This window comes from Mus caroli, unplaced genomic scaffold (genome assembly GCF_978045245.1).
Source record: "Mus caroli unplaced genomic scaffold, Mus_caroli_1 scaffold_14, whole genome shotgun sequence".
NCBI classification, from domain to species: Eukaryota; Metazoa; Chordata; class Mammalia; order Rodentia; family Muridae; genus Mus; species Mus caroli.
The window spans coordinates 1,779,134-1,793,233 of NW_028227269.1; the positions used below are offsets into that span (position 1 = coordinate 1,779,134).

At 47.2% G+C, this 14,100-nt stretch overlaps 1 protein-coding gene and 1 pseudogene across 3 annotated transcripts in view; one reads left to right on the top strand and one right to left on the bottom strand.

Annotated features, from left to right (window-relative positions):
• Itsn2 (intersectin 2) overlaps positions 1–14,100 on the top strand; it is a 122,570-nt gene that overhangs the window by 98,349 nt on the left and 10,121 nt on the right. For all 3 annotated transcript variants that reach the window (XM_085830183.1, XM_085830182.1, XM_085830184.1), the window contains 3 exons: positions 8,268–8,389; positions 11,486–11,592; positions 12,336–12,519. In XM_085830183.1, the coding sequence (XP_085686309.1) occupies positions 8,268–8,389; positions 11,486–11,592; positions 12,336–12,519 (413 nt within the window). The remainder of the gene's footprint in view (positions 1–8,267; positions 8,390–11,485; positions 11,593–12,335; positions 12,520–14,100) is intronic.
• LOC110307171 (large ribosomal subunit protein eL20 pseudogene) lies at positions 1,331–1,909 on the bottom strand (annotated as a pseudogene).

The following is a 14,100-nucleotide window of genomic DNA, read 5'->3' on the forward strand; positions in this document are numbered from 1 at the left end:
TTCATTTTTTTGTAGGCAGAATAAATTTGGGGCCAAAAGTTTTATGGATGGATTAGTGTCCCTATCGCTCACTCTATTGGAGTTCCTGCCAAGTTCCATATCCCTACTGCTCTGAGCCTCTCTCTCTCTCTCTCTCTCTCTCTCTCTCTCTCTCTCTCTCCCCCCCCTCTTTTAAAGATATATTTGTTTACTATATATACTCAGGACCTCTAGAACAGCCAGTGCTCTTAACCTCTGAGCCATCTCTCCAGCCCTGGAAGCTGCCTTTCTTTAAGCAAGAAACATTGGGGCCAGTTAGGTGGCCTGCACAGCATAATCCTGACATGAGTCCAAAGGGAAGAGAAGAGCCAAAGCCACAGGGTTGTCCTCCGTCTTCCATATACCATGGCACACATGTCCACACACAAGCATCATACATGTACACAATTACAGTAAAAACACTGGAAGGGCTGCTGTGGCGCTTTGTATGTGTTTGGCCCAGGAAGTGGCACTATTAGGAGTTGTAGCCTTGTTGGAGGAAGTTGTCACTGTGGGCGTGGGCTTTAAGACTTCCCAGCTGCCTGGAAGCCAGTCTTCTCCTAGCAGCCTTCAGATGAAGATGCAGAACTCTCAGCTCTGCCTGCACCATGTCTCCCTGGATGCTGCCATGTTCCCACCTTGATGATAATGGACTGAACCTCTGAATAAGAGCTGCCTTGATCATAGTGCCTGCTCACAGCAGTGAAACCCTAAGACAACTGGTGAGATGGCTCGGTGATAAAGCCCTTGCCACACAAGCTGGTCAAGCTGAGTTTGATTCCTGGGGCCACATAAAGGTGGAAGAAGAAAACAGCCTCCCCAGAGTTGTCCTCTGCCCACAGATGTGCCATGGTGCACACACACTACACAGAATGATGACAAATCAAAGGCTTTCACTTACTTAGCGGTGTGGATGTGGAGGAGTGTGTGCCTGTGAGTGCAGGTGCCGGTGGAGAGCAGAGGAGAGCATTAGGTCCCCTGAGGTCACAGGCGGCTGTGAGCAGCCTGGAGTGAGCGCTGGGAACCCAGAGCAGGGCCTTTGCAGGAGCCTTTGGTCCCTGAGCTGTCCCCAGCCTCTTAACTAATCTTAAAAAGAAACACTTGAAATTAGTGTTAAATGTATACATATCCTGCTGTGTTCAGTAAATATTTCCCGTATGTTGAAATGTATTTTCTTTTATGTTCATATGTCAAGCTTATTAACTGATCCATCTGCTCATATTGATCATTTTCATTGAAAAGTACCAGCTTCATACTGGTTATAGTTCTCTTTTTCTTTTTTATGCTTTTTTTAAGAAGGCATATTTATTTTCAGAAACATTTCAACTTTTTTTTTTGACAGTCTCAAGTTTGTATTCAGTGGGTTTCTGAAGGTGTTGGGCCTCTTGGTGGTGAAGCATGGCTTGTGTTGGTGTCACAACACGCAGTAGGGCAGTGGGAATTTGATCTTGGAGTCATGGAACTGCTTGACAGCTGGCTGGCAGCATTTGCCAGCTCCAGTCTCTTCCACCTTCATGATCTGGATGGAGTGGGCACGGGCACGGTGTCGGGCACCCATGTCTCGGTAGCACTGTGCGACTGTACCAGCAGTGGTCAGGTCCCGGTACTCCCAGTACATGTGTGTGCCACTGCGGGAGTCAGAGCCCAGCCAGATGCCAAAGTTCTTCACGCGCAGGGGTGACTTCTCAAACACCTGCCCGCAGTACACAATCTCCCCGGGTGACTTCTTCATCTTCTTCAGCTGCGACACAAAGTACCAGAAGTGGGACTTGGCCACCACATGGTTGAGTGCAAAGATTCGCATACGGTACAGCGGTGGTGTGTGGCATTTTGGGGTTGGCAAGCAGCGCCCCACCACCTTGTACTCCCGAAGCGTGCCCTAGGCCTTCATTGTACTGCGCATCTGTACATCGTTCACCGACAGTCACAAAAGGAACATTTCAACTTTTTATGTTATACTTTGAGGCTTTTCTGTTGCTTTCAGATAAGCTCAGTATTGTTGTCTCTTCAGGTGCTTGCTGCAGCATCCCATGAAGATACTTTGGGATTTGTTTTATTTTATTTTGTTTGTTTATTTAGTTGATTCTAATTTTTCAGGATATAGTTTTGCAGTTTCACTCTAGCCTAAAATACACTATGTAGCCCAGGCTGGCCTCCAGTTCTTCTCAGTGTCCCTGCCCTAGTCTTCTGAATGCTGGATTATAGCCATGAGCTGCCACACCCAGACTGGTGATAACTCTTTAGATGTTAGTGATGCAGAGCATAACACACATTGATAACAGTTAACCCTAAATTAACACACACACACACACACACAAATGCACATACACATAGATACAGATAAAACACATAATGAGAGAAGATATCTCAAAAAATAAGGTGAATAGCACTAGAAGACACCTGACTTTGGCCTCTGTCTCCACACTGAAGTCCATGTGTACCCACATGCATTCACACATTAACACACATATACACAGAAACACACATGTTTGGAGAATAGTAAAGGCAGATAGTAGATGTTGTCATGGGAACCACATTAACGGATAAAATATCAAATTAAACACATCAAAGCTATCACCAGACAAAAACCAAACTTTGTGTTAAATCCTCAGTTTCATAATTCTTAAAGTGCAAGTTTTGATGATGTTTAATCACAATGTTCCCATTATTTCCCCAGCAGGGACAGAGTCCCTCTTTTTGATAAAAGGAATTTTACCCTGTTACCTTCAGGTCCCTGCCAGACCCAGGCAGAAGAGAGCATAGAAAGGGCAGCCTACAGGCTCTGTACAACCCAGGTCAACGCCAGGAAGGTGTCTGTAAAACTCTCCTTGTAAAATTGCCCCCTTTCCTCCACCTCTCCCTCTGTACACTCTCTTAAGTAGCCCCCCTTTCCTCTCTCTTCTCAAGAGAGCTGGGCAGATCCTGTCCTGTCAGATCTTTCTCTGATTCATCACTTTCTCTGTCAGTCAATTAGACATCACTTTCAAACATGAGTGCTTCCTTCTACAAACTAACTTTACCTTCACTGTTTGAGATTAAAGGTGTGTACTAAAGATGTGTCTGTATTCCAGCCAGAAGATTAACATGTGTTCTGAGGCTGAGCCACACCACAACTAAAAACAGCTCTTTTTAGCAAATAGTACAATCATAGCATTCATAGTGTGGTCAAATATCCTGTGACGAGAGCTAGTTTATATGACATATAAAATACAGACTCAGGAACCAACTGTGTAGCTCAATAGCAGAACACATGCTGCCACCACCCATGGCTGCCACTGCTACAGACACAAACCAGTAACAAAGGGCCACAGAAAAACAAGTCTGGTGTCAGTGGGACCAAGGATGGGAAAGGGGTTTTCCCACAATGGTACTCCTTAAACATTGCCATGAAGGATTCTCTGTGTGATAACCGGACTGTGAGTAAGGAAGAGAAGGCCAAGCTCAACAACACTGAGGGCCGTGTACCATGTTGTAAGAACTGAGCCTAGTGCCGGGGAATGGGGTACAAGTTGGGGAGCTGGGCAAGGCAGTAAATGCTGAGACTGGGAAGCAGGCTGGAGCAGCACCATGGAGCCCCTGGAGCCAAGCTGCTGAGTTAGACTTTCATTCTGCCATCAATGGAAGCCATTTAACATTTTGTGAGGAAGGGACCATAAATAATACAGGGGCTAGCTAGAACTGTTAAACAGAAATAAGGGGGTAGTTAGAGAAGCCCCGTATGAAATTGTAAAATTCTAGGAGCCATGCTTTTAAGTAAAAAATACGTAAAATTCCAATAGTGTTTAACCCAGTGTATTCAAAATACCATCCCAATATACAACCAGTTGGTTGCTCAGTTAACTGGATGTTTGGTTGTTTTAAGAGGTCTTCTGTGTAGCCCAGGCTGTCTTCTAACTCCAAACCTTCCTGCCTCAGTCTTTCGAGTGTTGGAATCACAGTTGAATTCTACCAGCATCTGACCAATATTGATAGAATAGTTTACATTTCATATTTAAATATATCTTCAAAACCCAGTGTGTGGTTTACATCTGCAGCATATCTTTACCGGCCAGGTTACATTGGGAGGTTCAGCCACATGCCTCGTCGATGAGTGTAGGGACATTCAGGTGTTGAGAATGTCCAAGTGTGTATGTATATCCACTTCATGAGAACCAAGTCCTCAGTTCATCCAAAGATCTCTCTCTTTCCCTCATGTGTGCCTCTGATTGACATATCTGCAAGGCAGGGCTTCTCAGAATCAAACAGGCTAATGTGCACTGTGCCTATGAAGAGCAAGAAAAAAGCTACCCCCGCAGTGTGGCCGGGTTCCTGTGATCTTACAGGACAGGAATGCTACATCCTATTTTGGAATTTGCTGGTTTGGAAGAAGCAGAGAGCTTAGCAGCAGGCAGAGGGAGACACTCATCGAGAAGGCTAAGAAGGAGCACATCAAGACTCTGAGGCAGCACATCCACGGTGTCAGTCCAGGGGCAGTAGACGAGGCTGTGAGCTAGAAGAGGGCTCTGAACCCAGCAATGTTGGGGTCCTCACCCTCCTAAGAGTGCTGCCAGCAGAGTGCTGGAGTCACAAGTGTAGACCTCCTTGTGACTTTTGCGATTACATGAAAAAGAGGGAAGGTGGTGTGGGATCGGGGCTGGGGGAGGCATGCTGTTGTGCTTGTCTGGACTAAAGAATAGGAAGGACAGCTGACTCTGTTGATGGCCTAAAATGATGCCGTGGAACTCTGAAGTGAGCACCATGGAAGAGACCAGTTAAGGGTGCTGGCTCTGGAAAGAAACAGGAGTCTAGTACCCTGACCAGGAAGGAAATGAGGGGTAAAGAGCAGAGGTCTAAGGGACACTGCCTTATTTTCCCCTGAAGTGAAGGGTTGGAACCTGAACCAAGGATAGAAATTTAAGGGCCATTGGAATGAAATGTAAAGGATCAAGGTAGCACAGTGACAAGTTGACCCCACATATCCTGAGAAAGCAGACATCTCAGCTTTACGTGGTAACTACTTGAGACTCTAAGCTGTCCTTCCAGATGGGCTGGTGGGCACACTGTAAGGGAATTCATAGAGAGAGTAATGTGATCACAATGGTGTAAAAGTGAATGAGTTATTCTGCTCTGGCTCCTGGAGGGTTGCACATGCACTGCACCTACCCAAGAGCCCTCTGGATTCTCTAATGAAAGACAGACCCATATGCATACAGACCTACACACACACACACACATATGCATACAGACCTACACACACACACATGCGCGCTCACACATGCACATGCTAATTTTGATATGCCTAGACTAGCTCAAAGGCTGGGCACTTCTAAACCTCCCTACAGCTAGCATGCATTCCCCTCCTGTATTCTTGAATTAGTATTTGCTAAATGCATATTTCATCTTTGCTGCCCCTGACCCAGTAGGGGGAATGGCCCCTGCAGCCACTTTCCTGGAACCTTGCATGTCGCAGGCCTTTAAGTCTGTTCTCCTTGCTCCCTGTAATGGATTCTTTCCTCGTCTTCCTCTCTTCCCTGTCCCTTGCCCCCGACTCCCCGCCCAGCCATTGGCTGAATGGCAGTTCTTTATTGTCAGTCAAAGCCAGCTGGGGGCAGGGACCCTCAGGCCTGGAAGCTCGGCTTTTGGGAACCGAAATAAGACAAAAGCATCAGAACTAATTTCCAACATGGGTACACAACACTGTGCTAATCAAAATGTGTCCAGGTTCAGGATGTGGCTTAGGGGTGGAGCACGTTTCTAGTGTGTACATTTTGCATCTGAGACCTAGAACCACAAACTCATGCAGACTCATTTTTTTTTCTTTTACATTTTTTATATTACGTATTTTCCTCAATTACATTTCCAATGCTATCCCAAAAGTCCCCCATACCCTCCCCCCCACTTCCATACCCACCCATTCCCATTTTTTTGGCCCTGGCGTTCCCCTGTACTGGGGCATATAAAGTTTGTGTGTCCAATGGGCCTCTCTTTCCAGTGATGGCCGACTAGGCTATCTTTTGATACATATGCAGCTAGAGTCAAGAGCTCCGGGGTACTGGTTAGTTCATAATGTTGTTCCACCTATAGGGTTGCAGAACCCTTTAGCTCCTTGGGTACTTTCTCTAGCTCCTCCATTTGGAACCCTGTGATCCATCCACTAGCTGACTGTGAGTATCCACTTCTGTGTTTGCTAGGCCCCGGCATAGTCTCACAAGAGACAGCTATATCTTTTTAATGATTATATATTCACTTTGATGACATAAAAACAACCATGAAGGGGCTGGAGAGATGGCTCAGTGGTTAAGAGCACTGACTGCTCTTCCAGAGGTCCTGAGTTCAATTCCCAGCAATCATATGGTGGCTCACAACCATCTGATGCCCTCTTCTGGTTTGTCTGAAGACAACTACAGTGTACTCATATACATAAAAATAAATAAATCTTTTAAAAAACAACAACAAACAACCATGTGTACATTTAACTCTAAACATGAATACATATAAAGAAAAATTCTAAGGGCTGGTAAAGGTGCTCAGCTGCTCAAGCTGCCTGCCACCAAACCACACCCAAACTTAGTCCCCACCTCTCAGATGGAGGACGGAAGAACCGACTCCTGAAAGTCGTCCTCTGACCTCCACTCTCATGCCAGGGTGCATGCATACACACACACAATAAATAAATTTACAACGTGATTTAAAATTGCTTAAAGCTGGAGGTGGCATCACACCTTTAATCCCAGCACGCTGGAGGCAGAGGCAGAAGGTTCTCTGTGAGTTCCAGGTCAGCATGATCTACAAAGCAAATTCCAGGACTACCAGATATACACAGAGAAACCCTGTATCAAAACAAAACAAAAGAAGAACAAATGAAAGAAAGAAAGAAAGAAAGAAAGAAAGAAAGAAAGAAAGAAAGAAAGAAAGAAAGAAAGAAAGAAAGAAAGAAAGAAAAGAAAGAAAGAGGAAGGGAGAGAGAGAAAAACACTAAACAATAATAGAGACAGATGGCAGATATTTCAAAAATCCCAAACAAACAAACAAAAACAACAACAACAACAAATCTCCAAACACGGGACGAGGGGCTGGAGATGGCTCAGTGGTTAAGAACACTGGCTGCTCTTCCAGAGCACTCACAGCCATCTGTAATCCAGCTGGAAAGATGGTTCAGTGGTTAAGACAGCGGATTCTTACAGCAGAGTTTGAATCCCAGCATCCACATTAGGCAGCTCACAACTACCTGTGACTCACGTTCCAGGAGCCCTTATTAGACCTCTCTGACCTCACTGGGTGCATGCACTTAAAACAGTTAAAATATTAAAATAATAATAATCACAAGTTAATTGGCCATTAGGGCTTCCTGCAAACAGCCAGAACCGAGTTAGTGTGATTAAGTTTCCATTGGTTTGAATTGGTAACTGCCCCCATCCACTCACCCAACTTCCTGCAAATGTGGGATTGCAGTGCCTGCCTGCTTCTGCTCTTTGCATGAGGAGGGATTTCCCAGGGGAGTTCCCAGGACTGCTGTTCCCAGGCAAACCCTTGGCTGTGATGTCAGACTGATGTGCCCGTAGATGGATATACAGTGAAGACAGTACCTTTTCATCCTGCTGTGAGCTGTGCCTCCTCTGTGTGCCTCCTCTGAGTGGCCATGTCTGGATCCTGTGGTGTGTCAATTCGGAAGGCTTTCTTTCAGTGGGCTTGTTGGGAATTGCCTGGTCCTGGGAACTTAGATTTTCTATCCTTAGAACTTTCCTTGGAAAATTGTTGTCGTTTTCTTAACAGTAACTCAGAGTTTTGATCCTTTATATCATATAACTAAATAAATATATAGCCAAAGCCTTTCACAGTTCTTACCAGCACTGTGTGCATGGTAGACCGTATTTCTTGTGTAAATGTCAGGCCTAAATTGATAATGACCTATAGTTTAGATCTATAGTTTAGAAAATATTTGTCTCAAATACTGATTTAATTAATCATTTCAGTAATTTTCAAAAGCTGTGTATCGCTGAAACTCGGTCTCTGTGAGGCCATTTTTAGAATCCTTAATCCTCTCCTTATTGCTCACAAAACAGGACACGCTGCACTTTCAGAGATGTGCTAAATTCACCTGTGGGAGCACTGAGCCTGGAGTTCCACCAGCCCTCTGCAAATGGCTGACACTTGTTTTGGAAATCTCCTTTCTGAGCAGCCTTTATCGATCCAGCACACCTGCTGAGAAATGTCCACTTTCTATGTGGTGACTGAAGTGTCATTTAAGTTCTGCAAACATCTCTCTGCAGGGTGTGCTGACCTCCAAGCCCTGGACACAATGCAGCCTACGGAGAGGAAGCGACAGGGCTACATTCACGAGCTCATTCAGACAGAGGAGCGGTACATGGACGACCTGCAGCTGGTCATCGAGGTGAGGCCTGTTGCTGACTGTCCCCTATAGGAGGTGGAGGGTGGCCATCTCTGCCTCCCTCACTTGGAAGCAATGTGAGCCATCTTGTTTTGTTTTGTATGAAGCCCTGGGCCTCTCACAAGCCACACCCACGTTTTACCATTGAGCTGTATCCTCTGTCTGGGCAGTACTTCCATGTGACTCACAGACAGAGACAAGAGCTTACTGGTAAGGCAGAAAACTAAAGGTTCCAGGTGAAGGCACAGGCTCTCCCAGCTGAGCTCACTTGGTGTAGAGGGAAAAGAGGACCTGGGAATGGCCACGTGACTGTTTGACAAGGGCATAGGGCGGGTGTGAAAGCCTCCAAATGGGCTTGACTCCAATCCTTGCCTAACTGTCTTCACTGCCATTTGGAAACCTGACATTTCCATTGGCTTTGATACTTCTAGCCAATGTTTATGTCAGCTTAGGAAACCAAACAAGAGAAAATTGTAAAAGTTTCCCAAGTTGTGTGTGTACTGCCTGTACCTGTCCATGTGGCCAGTGGTGTCCACGCTGATGACAGTGTTGATGACAGTTGAGAGGAACACTTCACAGTGGCTGTGTCTGAAAGCACAGAAGACTATGGTTCTGCACCACTTCTGTTCCCATGTCCTGGATAACAGAGTGGAGCAGGGGCTGCACCTGCCCGCACCTGCCCTGCAAGGCCTGTCCTGGCCAGCGGCAGTGTCTGTTCCTCCACACTACACTTCCCCCACTCCTCCACTGGGAACGCCGTCCTCCTCACGCCTGTGTGCTCCTCTACACTCTGGGGAGTTTAGTTTTGTTTTTAAGACGTGGTCTCCTGTAGACCAAGATGGCCTTGAACTTGCGATGTAACTAAAGATGACCTTGAACAGCAGATCCTCCCACTTCTGTCTTCCAAGCCCTGGGCTTACAGGTTTGTGCCATCCTTACCTCGTCCATGTGGTGCTAGGAACTAAACCCCAGACTTCACGTCTGCTACACAGGCATGCTACCAAGTGAGTTCAATCCCTCACCCTGTCTATCTGTTCGTCTTCATCTCCAAACTCAGCCTTTGAATGAGCACTGCTGCCAGTCAGCTCCCAGTCAAAGGAGGCTGTGAATGGCTGTGGAGTCTCAAGCACTCACCAACATATGAGCAGAAAGGGGGTGCGTGCCTACCTCAGCTAAGCACCCCAGGAATGTCCATTCTGTTCCCCTCACCCATTTTGTAAGGAGCAAAGAGCTGTCAAGGACTCAGGTGAAAGCACCATGCTAAACTGACTTTCTAAAGACTCGGCCATCTTTCCCTCTGCTCCCCCGCCTGGGCCTGCTCGCATGGCCTCTGCAGTGCATTCTGAGCAGAGGCTTCCCTGCCTTCAGTGGCAGCCTGGGAGCAGGAGGACCATGTTTGCGGGGTTGTGGTAGGCACATCCTGCCAGCCTCCATCTCGTGGAGCTGGGACATCAGCACAGTTCACAGCGTTTCTGGCTGACAGCTGTGGCTCACATTAGCTCAGCAAACATCAGCTGAAGTTCTGTGGCAGAGAGCACAGGTAGCCGAGGAGTTCCTGTGCTCCTTTAGCACAGTCCTGGTGAAGGGCAGCAGAGGAGCAGCAGTAAGGATTAAAGCCCAGAGAATAAGTCCATCCCCAGCAAGGAGGGGCTCCCAGTTATGCTCAGAGCACCATGAGACCCCTTTGCCAGGAGGAAGAAGTGGAAGTATGGATGTATGGAGGGGTTGGGGACCTAGGAGTTAGGCTGGAATGTCAGGAAGCTAGGGTGGTGAATTGGCAGGGATGGATCTCAAGGCCTGTGAACCCCAGTGTCTTAGTTAGGCTGCTGTGAACAGACATCATGACCAAGGCAAGTCTTATAAGAACAACATTTAATTGGGGCTGGCTTACAGGTTCAGTCCACTATCATTAAGGCAGAGCATGGCAGCATTCAGGCAGACATGGTGCAGGAGGAGCTGAGAGTTCTACATATTCATCTGAGGGCTGCTAACAGAATACTGGCTTCCAGACAGCTAGGATGAGGGTCTTAAAGCCCACACCCACAGTGACACACCTACTCCAACAGAACCACACCTTCTAATAGTGCCACTCCCTAGGCAGAGCATATACAAACCACCACACCCAGGGTTTGCAGCTCATCACTTGGCTAGTATGATGCCTTTGCATGGCTTAATACAGAGCCCTGTGTTATATGGAACCTTGTAATGGTCACATCACTCTGTAAGTCATGATTTCTTCATAAGCCACTAAGGAATACCAATAGCTGAGTTGCCTCACCTCTGTCACGAGTGAAGTCACATGAGAGCCCTGTATACACTTGTGTGCTTCACACACATGTGCATCCATGTACATGTGGAATTCAGATGGAGAGTATCTCTGTCGCTGGCTTCTGCTGGGTGCATCTGCGCAGGCTCACTGAGATGACAGAGGGCAGCTCTGTTTTCTTGCCCAGCAAACACAGAGAGATGATCAATTCCACAGCAGTCACTCTCTGCCCCCTTTTCTGCAGGCTCCACTGTGCAGAGCCCTATACCCAGCTCTGCTTGGTCCCCAGAGCAAGCCTAGGAGGGAGGTGGGACAACCTCCCTAGTCAGGAGATTCAGCCCTTAAAAATCAGCCTTAAATTGGGTTTTAACTAGTGAAAGTACGGAAATTGTGCAACTTAAAATCCAGTAACGAGCCCGCATGGCTCAGCCCGTAAAAGCATCCCTGAAGTCCATGTGACAAAGCTGCATGTGGTGGCACACATCTGTAATCTCCTTTGGCAAGGTGAATGGCCGAGACAGGAAGCTCGTCCAGAGTAAGCCAGCTACTGCTTAGACACTGCACTGCTCCAAAAGGTGGCAGGAGAGAACCCACCCCCAGTTGGTGTCCTCTGCACTGTGGCATGCATGCCCCCTGTCTTTGTCTACCTTTGTTTCTATCTCTTCTCCCTCATGTGCACACATATGCACAATGATAATAAATAACCTTTAAAAACCTAGCAGCTGTAACTATGCTTATTTAGAAGTGCCACCGCCTGGCTGTTTGAGCGCAGGAAGGCACGCATGGCTGTGTACCCACACTCAAGTTAACTTAGATGTGTGTTTTGAACTTAGGTCTTCCAGAAACGGATGGCTGAGTCAGGCTTCCTCACGGAAGCAGACATGGCCCTGATCTTTGTGAACTGGAAGGAGCTCATCATGTCCAACACGAAGCTGCTGAGGTGAGTGTGGGCCCCACATGACATGGCCACTGCTGTCCCTCGGGGGCTGCTCAGCAAGAGAACTTCCAACTCTGTTCTGCTCCCGTAGGCTTTGGATTCCAGTAGCATTTGGTGAAACAGAATTTTTAGGAAAGTAAAGAACTATAATGCAGAACTACATTGATAACAAGAAAAGCTGTGTCAATGTGTGATCTCCAAGCAGGCTGCCTGGCAGGAGGGAAGTAACAGGCAGAGGAGGGCTGCGGCCACAGCCAGATGACTGCACAGTGCTCATTTGCAGTGCCTGCCCTGGGGGCAGCTTTCTGTCCTTCCTTACAAGAACAGAATTGCAGGGCAGCTGGCCAGTTCAACCTGTCCATGTCCCTGTCCTGCCATGGCTGTAGCCCACCATGAAACCCCCAGTCCTCCAGTCCAACCCCTGGCCACTAAGGCTCCCCAGCCCTTCTCTGGAATTTCTCTCTTTGATTCAAACCAGGAAAAACAAATTGAGTCTTTCAAAAAGAACTTTGTAAGAAATGGAGGCCTAGAGGGCACACACATATGTAGACTCCATTGCTTTTGTTCTTCTGTGCTGTTTCCCCCAGATTGGCTCAGCCAGTAGAGCTTTAGGCTATCCCTCTGTCCCCTCCAACCAGTGTCCAAGGGTCCCAGATCCCTCACAGCCCGGAAGCCATGGCTCGTGCTCGTTAATTGCCACGGAGGGACATTTGTGGAGAAGGGACGTGACCGTCAGTTACTTGCAGGGCCTTGCGCGTGAGGAAGAAGACTGGGGGTGAGAAGATGCCAGTTCACATGATTGGGGACATCCTGGCGGCAGAGCTGTCCCACATGCAGGCCTACATCCGGTTCTGCAGCTGTCAGCTTAATGGGGCAACCCTGTTACAGCAGAAGACAGACGAGGACACAGACTTCAAGGAATTTCTAAAGGTACGTCCAGCCTGGGACACAGGCTCTGTGTGCTACAGCAGCACAGTAGCCACCTCAGCCTGAAGGCAGCAGCACACCTGCTGCAGACCTCAGCAGCTGAAGAGAGAGTCCCACCAGTCTCCAAGGAAGTACACGGGTAGTGTCCTGACTGTGTGCTACTGGCCCAGGTACACCTTATTTTCCTTGGCAAGAGAACCACGATTTTATATCCTGGTTAAGTAATAGTATTACGTTGTTTTGTTTTTCCAAAGAAACGTCTATAATGCCACTTCTTTTATTAATGATTTGTTTCTGTGTATGGTGTGTGTCTGTGCTGCGTGTATATCTGTGAGGCGCATGCATGCCTGGCTCCTGCAGAGGCTGGAGGAGGACATTGGAAGCTGGGAACTGGAGTCACAGTCACTCATGTGGTTATGAGCTGCCACCTGAGTGCTGGGAACCCAATGCAGATCTCTGCAAGAGCAGCCCGCGCTCGCTCCTCTCCTAACCGCTGAGCTCTCTCTCCAGCTGCACTGTAGTATAGTACCACTTCTTAATTTTGCAAATTATATTTATTTAATGATCATCTTACTCCAGAAAGAAAACAAAAAGAGCTTAGTTAAATGGATACACTACAGCAAAGTAGAACTTTAAATAATTAGGTGACCACTTTGTGATTGAAGGAAATGAAAGTATATAAAAAGAAAAAAAGTAATGGGGCCCTCTTCTGTTACACCACGTTGTTACGCACCATGGGAAAGGGGAGAGAAAACACCAGCTGGCTCAAGAACAGCAAAATCTTTATTACTCCCACCACATAAGTGTAGTCACTGGTCCACCAGGGCCACTAGACAAGGACCAGAGAGCCTTGTTTCTTCCTGCCATCCTGCACAGGGGCTGAAGCAGGGCTCAGAAGCATAAATCCTGCAAGCACCTGTGTCAAGTTACAGTTAGAGTTTTTACCAATCAGCACTCTGGGATTAGGGGCTTTCCCCAGTGTTTTGCCATTGTCAGCTGACATCCAATGTGTTTTTGCCTAACCAATCAAATTCATTTGTTCTTTCTGTTGTTAGGAACAGGCATTATGTCTTGGGGAACTATTGTTGCTTAGAGAGGGGGGTGACAACAGGTATGTCTTGGGGAACTAGAAAGGAAGTTGATCAGCTTAGGTAAAATGGAGTCTGAAGTCAAAATGATGTTTTCTTTTATCTGCTTCCCAACAACTTCCAGAGGGTCCCAAGTTCAATTCCCAGTGCCCACTTGACAGCTCACAAGTGCTTAGCTCTGACCCTGTGCATATCGTACAGCAGCAGTGTGCATGGATGCCAGTGGGGCTTCTAGAAGCCAATGGAGGAGGAGAGGATTGGCTCCGTGCTGTAGTTACGAATATGGTCACAGCTGCATGACGATGTAATACGTTGTCAAGCTCCTTGCAGCCACGCAGCATTTAACTTTTACCCTTGGCTACCATAATGCAGTGCTGTGTTTTTAAGTCAGGCATGGCTGTACATGCCGGTAATCCCTACACTGAGAGGCTGAGGCACAGTAAAACATACACTCAAGGCCAGCCTGGGCTATATAAAAGGAATCTGTTTCAAAAAA